Raw genomic sequence first — 13650 nt, 5'->3', positions numbered from 1 at the left:
ATCTAGCCAATAATATCTCTAACAACTTTACTTCTTCGTCTTTCCCTCCTTTACTTCATCCAGATGGCTCTACAGCTGTCTCTTCTTTTCTAAAGCTGAACTCTTCGCTCAAACCTTTGCTACCAACTCAACTTTGGATGATTCTGGGCATATTCCTCCTACTCCTCCACCCTCTGACTACTTCATCCCTAAAATTAAAATTCTTTATAAAGACGTTTTCCTGGCCCTCTCTGGCCTTGATTCTCGGAAGGCTTACGGTCCGGATGGAGTCCCTCCTGTTGTTCTCAAAACTGTGCTTCCGAACTCGCTCACTGCCTGGTCAAACTCTTTCATCTGTGTCTCTCTACTTCTATTTATCCTTCTTGCTGGAAGTTTGCTCACATTCAACCTGTCCCTAAAAAGGTGACCACTCCAATCCTTCTAACTACCGCCCTATAGCTTTGATTTCCTGCCTTTCTAAAGCCTTTGAGTCTATCCTTAATAGGAAGATAATGAGGCATCTATCAGCTCACAACCTTCTCTCTGATTGCCAGTATGGTTTCCGTAAAGGCAGATCTACTGGTGATCTTCTTACTTTCCTAACTGAATCTTGGTCATCCTCTTTTAGGGACTTCGGTGAAACCTTTGCTGTCGGCCTTGACATATCGAAAGCCTTCGATAGAGTCTGGCACAAATCTTTAATTTCTAAACTACCCTCCTACGGATTCTATCCTTCTCTCTGTACCTTCATCTCCAGTTTCCTTTCCGATCGTTCTATTGCTGCTGTAGTAGACGGTCACTGTTCTTCCCTAAAACTATCAACAGTGGTGTTCCACAGGGTTCTGTCCTATCACCCACTCTCTTTCTATTATTCATCAATGATCTCCTAAATCTGACTCAATGCCCTATCCACTCCTATGCTGATGATACCACCTGCATTATTCAACAGCGTTCAACAGACGCCCAACCCAACAACAATTAAATGACTCAAGGCGAGATGCTATAGGACGCCTAACTTCTGATCTTTCACTTGTTTCTGATTGGGGCAGAGAAAACCTGGTTTTGTTCAATGCCTCAAAAACTCAATTTCTACAACTATCTACTCGACATAACCTTCCAGACAACTATCCTCTCTTCTTCAATAACACTCAACTTCCCTCTCCTCTACATTAAACACACTCGGTCTATCCTTCACTAAAAATCTAAACTGGAAATTTCACATCTCTACTCTTGCTAAATCAGCTTCCAAGAAGTTAGGTGTCCTGTGGCGTCTTCGTCCATTTTTCTCTCCCTCCCAGCTGCTTGCTCTGTACAGGGGCCTTATCCGCCCGTGTATGGAGTATGGCTCTCATGTCTGGGGGATCCACACACAGCTTTACTAAACAAGGTGGAATCTAAAGCTTTTCGTCTTATCAACTCTTCTCCTCTAACTGACTGTCTTGATTCTTTAAGTCACCGCCGCAATGTTGCATCTTTATCTGTCTTCTACCGCTGTTTTCATGCTGTCTGCTCTTCTGAACTTGCTAACTGCATGCCTTCCCCCCTCCTGCGGCCTCGCTGCACAAGACTCTCTACTTCTTCTCATCCCTATTCTGTCCATCTTCCTAATGCAAGAGTTAACCAGTATCTTCACTCCTTCATTCCCTACACTGGTAAACTCTGGAACTCTCTACCTGTGTCTGTATTTCCACCTGCCTATGACTTAAACTCTTTCAAAAGAGGAGTGTCAAGACACCTCTTACGTTAACTGGACCCTCCTTTTAGATTTTTTGTTTTTCTCTTTCTCCTACTTTCCTCTTAACAGGGCCTGGCAACCAGCGGGATTTTTTTTTTCCAACACTTTGTTTTCCCTTGGCCAGTGCCCTTGTAATGTAAAAAAAAAAAAAAAAAAAATATATATATATATATATATATATATATATATATATATATATATATATATATATATATATATATATATATATATATATATATATATATATATATATATATATATATATATATATATATATATATATATATATATATATATATATATATATATATATATATATATATATATATATATATATATATATATATATATATATATATATATATATATATATATATATATATATATATATATATATATATATATATATATATATATATATATATATATATATATATATATATATATATATATATATATATATATATATATATATATATATATATATATATATATATATATATATATATATATATATATATATATATATATATATATATATATATATATATATATATATATATATATATATATATATATATATATATATATATATATATATATATATATATATATATATATATATATATATATATATATATATATATATATATATATATATATATATATATATATATATATATATATATATATATATATATATATATATATATATGGCTCTCTACAAAGAGGAAAAGCGTCAGCTGAAATTAGGGAGCAAATGCCTCGATACCTCCCTCTTAAAAGAAGACAAGTCGTAGGAAGTCGGAAATACAGATGCAGGGAGGGAGTTCCAGAGTTTACCAGTGAAAGGGATGAATGATTGAGCGTACTGGTTAACTCTTGTGTTAGATGGTTGGACAGAATAGGGATGAGAGGAAGAAGAAAGCCGTGTGCAGCAAGGCCGAAGGAGGAGGGGAGGCATGCAGTAGAACAGTTACCATGAAAATAGCGATAAAAGATAGAAAGAGATGTAACATTTCGGCGGTGAGAAAGAGGCTGAAGACAGTTAGTCAGAGGAGGGGAGTTGATGAGACGAAAAGCTTTTGATTCCACCATACCTAGTGAAACTGTGTGACTGGAACCCCCACAAACATACGAAAAGTACTCCATACAGGAGCGGATAATGCCCTTGTACAGAGTAAGCAGTTGGAGAGGCGAGAAAACCTGCGGAGACGCCTCAGAATGCCTAACTTCATAGAAGCTGTTTTAGCAAGAGATGAGATGTGAAGTTTCCACAGACAGACCGAGGATATTCAGTGTGGAAGAGGGAGACAGTTGAGTGTCACTGAAGAAGAGGGAATAGTTGTCTGGAAGGATTTGTCGGGTTGATAGATGGAGGAATTGAGTTTTTGAGGCATTGAAAACTACTAGATTTTCTCTGTCACAATCAAAAATCTTAGAAAGATCGTAAGTCAGGCGTTCTGTGGCGTTCCTGTGTGATCTGCTGACTTCCTGACGGGTTGTCGTCTGTTGGTCATCTCTGAAACTGAAAAAAAGAAGGAATACACAAAATAAATTGCAAAAGAAGCCAGTATGGAGAATATCATCTTATTAGTGACCTAAAAAGGGACTCAAGAAGGCTTTTTGAGTACACAAGGATGATCCAACATACTTTTGACTACATTCTCAAAAAAATTTAACATCGCCTGGGAAAGACATGGTTTCTCAAATACTTTGCTGATAAGTAATTCGATGTCCATTCTTACTGGTAATACCGTATTACCGTAATACTGGTAAACCGATGCCGGTGCGCATCCTTAGTCCTGCTGCCGTCTTGAGAAAAACAACATTCTTCTGCGTTCTGTCGGTAGTTAGTGAGCCACAGCACTCCACTAGTGAATTCACAGGAATCAAACCAGGAGAATCTTTACAAAGATGTTTCCATGGATGGTGACCTTCCTCCTCTCCCACCCTTCTCCCCTCCTCTTCTAAACTTTGTTTTGCTAAGATTAGGACGAATTACCTGGTTTATAGGTATCAAAAGTCAAACTTTTTAATATTCGAACAGCCATTTGGAACGAATTAAGTTCGAGTATTGAGTCTCCACTATATTTCCGATTGAATGAGAAATTTATGTAAGTATTGTGGAATACTAGAAATATTATACTTAAGCAACATGGGTGATGAGTTTTTTCAATTGTTCAAAGTCACTCTGCATGTAATATTCTGTGTCAGACGCTGTTGACATGGTGCCACACCTCCTGGAGGGACTGGGTCCTGCGCATCTGGTCCAGGAAGGAGACCCAGTACTTCTTCCTTTCCTGCTGCCGCAGATCCGTGAGGTGTCGAGCCACGGTAACCATCACATCCCGTGACACTGTGTCTGCTGGGTTGAGCTACCAACGTCTCTGGTAGGCAGTGAGCATCTCTTGGCAGCGTAAGTCCAGCGGCGTGGAGCATGGGCCTGTGGCGGTGGGAAGATGTCAGAAGGCATAGCGTGAATATGTCAGCTTGAAGCCGTAAGAGCAACAGTCAGGTGATCATATTTTTCTTGTAATTCATTTTCGTCAATTTCCTCTGCATTGGGGATGACAGCACGGATGGATTCGGGGAGGCGAAAGAGCCACAGCGTCCGGAGGAGATCTAGTTGACGAGGACTCCCATTGGGAGCTGGAAGGAGCCTTGCCATGGCTCTCATTTTCCGGAAAGCGTCGGAGGGTTTCTGGTCGCCAGTGGGTTGTTGGGTGAGTTGAAGGAGCTGCGTTACTCATGCCACTGGCGACGGTGTAAAACGCTGCAGTAGGTAAGCTTTCAAGTCAGCGTACTCGATGGCGTCGTCGCCCTTGCATTCCAACCATTCTGAGATGCGAGGAAAAATTTCGTCCGGGATGGCCGACAAGACGTGGTCAGCACGTGTGGTGGCGTTGGTCACTCTTTTGAGGCGAAATTGGGCCTCTGCTTGACGAAACCAGGTAGGCGTGTCGATCGTAGAGAAAGGCGGGAGCTGGACCTGTGTGACTGCCGCTGATAGAGCTCTGCCGAGAGTGAAAGGCGTAGAGTAACTGGCGGGCGTCTCCATGGTGTCGAAAAGCGGTCACTCCGGGGTCACCAACGTAGCGATGGTCACTACAAGTGTTCAGATCCAGCAGGGAGAGAGAAGTAAACACGATGATTGCTCAGAGTGATCTGGTTTATTGGATACAAATACCCCTATTCATAAACTTTGCCTGGATCAAGTACATACGTCAGCGACCAATCAGCATACAGCATGGTCCCCTGCCATGTGCTCCGTGATCCGATCCCGGGTAGGCCGTGCTACTTCCACGTCTGCATGCTTCCGGATCGCGCAACGGCAGGAAGCGCCAATCACCGTCCAGCGTGGCTCCCGACCCGGGCCTCGTGATCATGTCTGTGGCGCTCGGCCGCCACAGGCCCTTGCCAGAACCCTTGGAGTCGTGATGAACCCCTCGATGTTGTGCAGGAGTTCGTTGTACAGTGCTTCTGCATCAGCAAAGGAACCCTTCATGGCAGTGTACCGTGCCACCACATGGACGACGAGGCCCACCATCCTGGATAATGGCACCGTCAAGCGCTTCCTGGGCACTGCTGGGGCGGACTGCACCGGGAGGGTCGTCTCCAGGGCAAAGTGGTCGCTCAGCAAGTACCTGACAAGAAAGGTTTCGGCAGTATATGTTGGCATATTGATAAGGGCTACATAGTCAAGTCTGCCTCCTTGTACATGTTTGGGTGCATGTTCCCCAGTAAGCACAGCTTTATCTGTGGTGTCAAGGAAAGCCTTCCAGCGCACACCATTGGCATTGGTGGTGAGGTGGCTTCCTAATTCCTTATGCCTGGCATTAAGGTCACCCATGATAACACTTTGCTCTTCAAGAACATATTAAGGAAAGTTTGCAATATTTAAGGCACCAGCATAAATGTACATGTTTACAAAGTAAATAATTTCACCCAAAGTGTGCAAGCAAACAGTAATAAATTCAATACCCTCAGTGACCCCCATTTCCATGAAGTTAACTGGAATCCCATGTTTAATGTAAGTGGCCATCTCCCTGACTACTGCCGTCACCACAACTGAGGGTGTGGGAGGCATAACCCCGCAGCTCAGGCACCCTTGGCCCTACCTCCTGTAAGGCAATAATGTCAGGCTTATGGAGAAGGACATGAGAGTGTAAGTCAGTGAAATGGACGTGTAGACCATTGACATTCCATGTTAGGGTGCGGAAAGTTTTACCGTTTATCACGATAGTGTTAAATCTGTGTCTTCAGGACGTCCATATCCTGTGTCAGGCAAGACACCTGCTCCATCAGGATCTGTATGGCTGCCATCAGATGTCGCTGGTCTGGCTCGGGGCTACGAATCTGGACTGGATTTGGGCTGGAGCAGTGCTTCTTCTTGGGGCTGACCAATGTCCATTCACCTGCAGCATCCTCATCACAGTCTGCCTCAGGTGACTTGCTTTCTGAGGCACGGGAAGCAGGGGCCTTTCCTGAGAGGCTCCGGGGTTGTCACGTGGCTCCCTTGACTGGCTTGGTTGGGGTATCCATCCTCGGTGAGGGTGCAGCTGCAGTTGCACACTGCCCTGCAGCATTGTCCTTTTTCTTGGGTGGGTCGCACAGGCTATGCTGGCACATGTCACTCTCTCCTTGGCCCTACTGAGCATCGCTCGCTGGAGATGGAGTTGGGGCCACAGGGGAGATCCCACTGCGTACTGTGTGCTGCTGGTTCTTGAAGGCGGCAAACTCATTACTAAGACCAGAGACTCTTGCAGAAAGGTTGTCCACTTTGGCAGCTATCGCGCTCACCACCACCATTAGCTGCTGGGTGGAGTCGGTGGCGGGCAGTTCCTGAGTGACGCCTGGCTGGGGCACTGTTTTTGGAGGCACAGGGGGCATCGTAGCAGTGCGCTGCGGCAAAGGTGGGAACACGGCAGGTGTAGCTGAAGTGCTAGTGGTAGGGCAGGAAGACTGGGATAGGTGAGGGGCAGCAGCCGAGGCCTGGGCCGACTCACCTCATCCGTGGCAGGCTCCCTTTGGGGCCGAGGCCTGACAGTGCAGAGGGTGGAGTGGGCGTTGTGGTCGACCCCACAGTTACAGCAGCGGGGAGGGATTTTGGTGCCCTCCTTGATCTTATCCAGGCACTGTGCTGACTTATGGGGGCCAACACAGTATGTACAGCGAGGGGCAGACTGGCAACGCCACTCCTTGTGTCCCCAGCGACTGCAGTGATAACATAAATCTAATTCTGGCGTGTAACGCTCCGCACGCCGACGTCCAAGGCCCAGGAGATACACTTCACTGGGCACCTTCCCTGTCACGGCTCCCTGGCCAGCAGGGAAGAGCAGGCAACGTCTTTGTTTACGGTCCGAGGAGGCAGGGGCAGGTACATGTCGAGTGGAAGACTGGTCAGTAGCAGCAGCACCCTGGTGTCTTTCCTTGGCAGATGGTGCAGGACGAGGCTCCTCGACAATCTCCATGTCTTCCAGGGCTGCTACGCCTATCTCCACCACAGCAGCGTCCTCAACGGGCATAGTCCTTTGTGCTGGGACCACGTGCACTTCACCCTTTGTTGGCTGGCAAAACGGGCCTAGACCTCCCTCAATAGCCACTGAGTAGGCGTGATCACTCCAAATCACTTCTGATTTTCGCTTGTAGGGGCTGCCACTCAGGGCCGTGCATAGAGGGAGGCTAAGGGGACTTGAGCCCCTGCCCCTTTGAACCTTGATGCCCGAAGTGCCCTTTTGCAGCATTTAAGGGGCGCCAAATTGAAGCTGAAAGTCATGAAATAACTAACCCGTAACTTCAAATGCCCCTTTTAAACTTTTGAGCCCCTGCCCCTCCAATGGTCTCTGCACGGCCCTGCTACCACTCATGTAAACAAGCTAAGTGTGATAATGCGTCCTTCCGACTAAGCGGGGAGGACGCGACTCGAGAGAGAGAGAGAGAGAGGTGTGTAGGAAGCAAGGTTCTCATTGACACATAGGCTCTAATCCCATAATTTGACCAGCACAAGGTTTGGCAGCGCCGCAGGCCGGGAAATCCCCGAAAAAGCCAACGCCTAAACGATCTTCATAAAATGGTCAGGCCATAGTCGAGGCCCAGCTCACATGGATGACGAACCTTTGTACTTCTTGGCTCTTCAGTAAACTTCAGGAACAGAGCCGATTTTTCCTATAGCCAATGTGAGCGACCGCCCACGGCGCAATCTGTTTCAGGGCGCACGAGCGCTCTCAATTAAAAAAAAAAAAAAAAAAGTGCACAAAAAAAATCGGTGGTTTTCTAGACTAAAGGTCCGTATACATTAGGGGCGCCCAGGCGCGCGGTGTTGATGGGCTGTGTTGAAAATAACGGTTTTCAACACACCCCAGCGCGTTCACCCATCTCCCTGTCCCGCGCCATTTCATCGCCCTGGGCAGTGTAGCACTAGCCATTGTCATCGGAGGACTCGCGCTCTTAACACTCAAGATGGCTGAAGCAAGTTTAGTGAAGAAGCCTTTTGAGTGAACCAAAAATGCCACCCTGCACTTCATTGAACTTCTGAAGTAGCATCCTTGCATTTGGAATGTGAAAAGCAAGGAATATAAGATAAAAAACATAAGGAGTTCCAGTTTGGATAAAATTAGAATAGATCTGTCAAATGTTTTGCACTGTGAAGTGAAAAGGGAGGACATTACAAAAAACTACATACACTAAAGTCACAGTTTCTGAGGGAAAGGACTGCTTTGAAGACATCGAAGAAGATTGGAGCTGACACAGATGAAGTGTATACTCCGAAATTGTGGTGCTATGATGAGCCGTCTTTCTTAGCTGAAGGACAGGTCATACGTGAATCTACCTCCAATCTGGATGAAACAGCAAGGACCCAACAAGTAAAGGCGGTGTCACACTAGCCCTTTTTCCGTCTACTTTTTCCGTCGTTTTTTCAGAAAATCGACAATATTTTGGCTGTGGCCTGTCACACACAAACGGTGTTTCGTCATCACTTCCTGCCAACCCAGACCGACAATGTAAACAAACATGGAGGCCACGCTGCGGCAAAGATACGCTACTCTGAACGTAATACTGTGTATTACGAAACTTAACGAGCTAAACAAGCCAAAAAGCGTGCATGGATGCGTTCATGGTTAGTGGTAGAACCAATGCACGTAGAAGCAGGTTGAGGAGACGCGGCAAGTCTTGTGGTCTTGGTCTTGGTATGTAAACAAAGGCGGAAAATTTGCAGACGGAAATGATCCCTATCGTCTGACAAATTCATGCGATAAGTTCATGCGGAACGTTGAAAAATCGACGGAAAAAGTGCTAGTGTGACACCGCCTTAAGTTCATTTATTATAAAATGTATCTCTCTCTCTCTCTCTATTTTTTTCTGCTTCCTGGATATTACTTTTCACGCTACTGTGCCCATATTAAAACTTACATAGACTTTATTTCCACAGCTGGCAGGTGACATGTGACAGGTCTCATTCAGTGACCTTGAGTGTTGCCGTTCTGGAGAACTCTCTCAGAGAGAGAGAGAGAGAGAGAGAGAGAGAGAGAGAGAGAGAGAGAGCGTTGCCAGATCTACCGATAAGTCGGTAGATCTACTGAATTTCTGATGGATCTACCGATTTACCGACTGATTTCGAAAATATGGTCAAATCTACTGATTTTTCGATCAAACCTCCCGAGAAATCCACGAAATCTACAGAGAGAGAGAGAGAGAGAGAGAGGTGGGTTGTGGAGTACGTGTCTCTTTCATGTATCGAATCTCAGCTGACGGACAACAACAAACCGAATAGTACTGTAATTGATGTCGCTAGTTACATCTGAGATTCACCTTCTGTTTTTGATTTAAGTTAACTCTACTCTGCCCAGCTTGAGCCGGTGTCTCCCTCCTCTTGTATTTATTTTCTTGTAACTGTACTTTTTTCTCTCAGCCAACTACTTACTGTTCTCTAAACTCAACCGATCTACGGTTTTGTATTAGCTGGTTGTGGATAGTTGGTTGGATGGAACATTGATTTGTTCGGAGGATGGGAGAAAAGGAACTGCCTCGTGTAGGTCTATCTGGCCTCTTGCAGTCTCCTCATTTCTTATGTTCTTATGTTCATTTTCTTTATGCATTTAGATCAAAGTGTTCCAGTTTTTGTTTTTCTTTTTTATTTGAGTACCGGAAGATATGAAAAGTATAATTTGTCTGCGGAATTCCCAGCATGATCTTATTCTTTAATAATAAAGCTTTCAAAAAACAAAAAAAATCGTTTGTTGCCAAAAAAATATGAGATAAAAACACATTATTTAATTAAATTGCTCATGTTTGCATTGCACGTGTATTTAATATTATTTACCTTTGGTAGATAATATAAAAAGACATGTGACGTGCAATATATATATATATATATATATATATATATATATATATATATATATATATATATATATATATATATATATATATATATATATATATATATATATATATATATATATATATATATATATATATATATATATATATATATATATATATATATATATATATATATATATATATATATATATATATATATATATATATATATATATATAATCTACCGAAAAAAGTTTCCAATCTACTGATTTTTTTAAGTAAAATCTACTGAGAATTCGTCAATCCCATCTGGCAACACTGGTCTCACTCGTGTATGCCACACATACGTTGCTGCCACGGTACTGATCCTTCTTCATCTGTGGGATGTCTCTGTACTCTCTCCAAAGGTAGAAGCTGCCCATCTTCACGCCATGACCCTGGTGTTACCATTCCGTCAGCAATATTCTCCTTGTCAATGCTTCCTGTCGGCGTATAAAATGATTGATGTTCCCTGCGCAAGAAGTTGTGCAGGGCTGTGCAAGCAAGTACAATTTTCTCAACCTTTTGAGGATGCAAATTGATTGCACTTTGGAAAATGCGGAATTTATTAGCCATAATGCCAAATGCATTTTCGACGACACGGCGTGCCCTTGAAAGTCGGTAGGAGAAAATCCTTCGTCTGTTATCCTGATGTTTGAATGGATACGGTTTCATGAAGTATCTCTTCAAGGGAAAGGCATCATCACCGACGAACACAAATGGCAGTGTTCTGAAGCTGTCAGGAAGCTGTTCATCTGTAGGAAGACCAAGCATTCCTTCTTGCAGGCGAGCACACAGACTTGAGTTGGCCCACACACCGCCATCGGAAACTCTTCCATTTGTTCCCTCATCTACATACATGAACTCGTAGTTGGCATTCACTACAGCCATGAGAACTATGCTGTGAGAACCCTTATAATTAAAGTAGTATGAACCACCATCTTTTGGAGGCCATATGGTGATGTGTTTACATTCCACCGCTCCAACACAGTGCGGCAAATTTCACTTTTCAAACTGCTATGCAACTTCTTTCCATTCATGAGAGGTTGTTGGCATCTAAAAAGAAAGAAAACCTTTCTCACTTTTCTTTTCAATACAGACATGAAAACCTAACATTTATATATATTTGATATACATGTGAGTTTATTTATCCACAGGTTGTTGAAGTGGAATCTGTGCCGGACTCTGTCGACGATGTGCCTGTCTCTGATCCCTCCTTCACACCTTCACCTGCATCCAGCCCTACCCCTACGACTTCTGCGATAGCCTCGCCCTCCCGTACTCTATCAACTAGTTCAAGAGTGCCTTCAAAGAAGAGGAAGCAAGTGGAAGAGGTTGATAAAGTGATGGCACTTGCTCTTGATAAACTTTCCTCTATTCCCAGTCATGTGGATCTAGATCCATGTTTGGATATTTTTTCTAAGCTTGTTTATGGTGAACTCAAAAACATGGATGAACAGCAAAGGAAAATAGCCAAGAAACTAATAAGTGAAGTGCTAAGTTTAGGTGACATGGGCCGTATGATTTTTGATCACTAGATTTTGAAAGTAGTGGGTTCAGATAGCCTCATTGCTTGAAAACATAAGTTAAGCAGTTTATTTTTTCCTGTGAACACTAATATATCATGTCTTACCTATAACAAACTATATATTTTTTCCTGTGAACAATATTCGATTAATCTCACTTTCAGGTAATAATTCATGTATTATCTATGTTATAATAAACTTTCATTTCTTTGAACCTGTATGTTGCTCCAGGAAATTATTATTAATTATTTATTACCTATGTTTTAATAAACCATATATCAACTTATGTTTCTTATTCTGTGAACACTATTCAATCTCACCTTCAGGTAATCCTCCTTGAGAACATTGTAGATGGCTTCACAGGTTTCGGGTATGATACTGCCGAGGCTCTGCTTAGATATCCTGGTGGAATGTTGTAAACTTGCATATGACCCTCCCGCTGCAAGGAATCGTCGAGTAGCTTCAAAACGAGCTCCTGGCGATATACTCTCTCGTACGTGTGTATCTTCTTTTTCAATGTCTGGCTTGATTTTCGTCAGCAGAGCGTGGAATGCGATGACTGGCATTCTTGTATAATTTTCAAAGTCTGACGAGTTTTCTGACTGTAGTTCTGAGAATATCTGGTTGTAGCTCCCTCTCACAGGTCGTCTGGAAAGCCACAGCTTGCACCATTCCCTTTTACGTCTTTTCTTCAACAACAGTTTCTTTTTGGCAACGCACAGAGCCACAACACTCCACAATATAGCTTCTTGGGAGCTCGGGTTGTCAGCGGCTGCGCATATCCTCTCCTCGTCAAAGCAGAGCGGTGACTAATCGCTAGGGGCCTAGGGCTGGGCGGGATCCGAGTACTGGATCTGGATCCACCGGATCCAACAAGGCAGGAGGAATCCGATTACCAGCCTCTGGTACTCGAATCCACTGATGATTACTTGCTGGCTGAGGCGAATCCTGACGAATCCGGTACTATGATCCAATGACAATTACTTTCCTGGCAGAGGTGAATCCTGATGGATCTGGCGATCATTCATTATTGTTTTTCGCTTTTTGGGCTTCATGATTTAATTATCAGTAAAAAGAAAAAAAAGCAGTATTGACTAGAAATATATCTATATAAATTAGTCAGTGAGAGACATTTAGAATATGAATTTAGTGTTGCCATTCATGCCTCAATTTCTCCGAAGGCTGATTGGCTGATACGCTGTGACCGTGTGACGTCTTCATAGCCATATGGCCAAAGAATTATGTAATTGTGCAGAGCGAAATAAATTGTAATAAGTCTACCATCCTTCCTCTATTAAACTGCGTGTTAATTGTTTTCCAGAAATTATTAGTCTCGTCAGTAGCCTATCAAAGGGCGGGATTCGTCTGAAGGCAAGTACTCGGATCCCGCTGTGGGACGCGGGGAGACGAATCCAAGCAGCTAGATCAGTACCGCGCTGCTTGGATTCGTCAGAGGGCAGCCAGTTGGATCCTGCTCTCAGACAAATCCAGCGCCGCGCCACCCCGTGCTCAAGTACTCGGATCCGGATTCGGATTCCACGGATCCGCCAGACCAAGTAATCGGATTCGTGAGTACATAAAAAGTTGGATCCTGCCCAACTCTACTAATCGCAGATTCACAGTGTCGCGTGCGGCAGTTCGCTCCCTCTCGTGTGGATGCTCCAGTTGAACTTCAACATCAGTCATGCCCAGGGTTGCCACTTCTACAGATTAATCTGTGGATCTACAGATTTTGGGTCTGATTTCAGATTGTCAGATTTTCTGTGAAAAAGATGCTAACTATGACTCTCTTAAGGTATCCTAGGCCTACTGCAGCCAGCAGTACCTAGTGCAAGAGTACCTTAAGGCATAGTTATGGGGCTGTTACCTCCACGTGGTTCCTGCTGGTAATGAGTCTAACTCGGCCAAATACAGTCCCAGAGTGTCGAGCCAAGGGCTGTGGCTAATTATCCACTGTCCCTTTCCGTATGGCACTCGTACAGCAATGGGGTATGCCTAGGCACTTATCCTTAACACCTTCACTAATCTGGTGTCTCCCGGCATGTG

The 13650-nt window shown here is 43.7% G+C and overlaps 1 protein-coding gene across 1 annotated transcript; it reads right to left on the bottom strand.

Annotated features, from left to right (window-relative positions):
- Positions 1-4850: 4850 nt before the first annotated feature.
- On the bottom strand, positions 4851-13290 carry LOC123517072. Its single transcript, XM_045276926.1, has 3 exons — positions 13210-13290; positions 11925-12392; positions 4851-5361 (listed from the first exon to the last, which is right to left on the bottom strand). The coding sequence occupies exons 1-3, from the start codon at positions 13288-13290 to the stop codon at positions 5203-5205; spliced, it is 708 nt and encodes a 235-aa protein (XP_045132861.1). The 3' UTR covers positions 4851-5202.
- Positions 13291-13650: the final 360 nt, after the last annotated feature.

Source organism: Portunus trituberculatus, chromosome 6, assembly GCF_017591435.1.
Source record: "Portunus trituberculatus isolate SZX2019 chromosome 6, ASM1759143v1, whole genome shotgun sequence".
NCBI classification, from domain to species: Eukaryota; Metazoa; Arthropoda; class Malacostraca; order Decapoda; family Portunidae; genus Portunus; species Portunus trituberculatus.
Note: the sequence above shows the minus strand (reverse complement) of the source record. Positions and strands in the feature narration are given on the sequence as shown.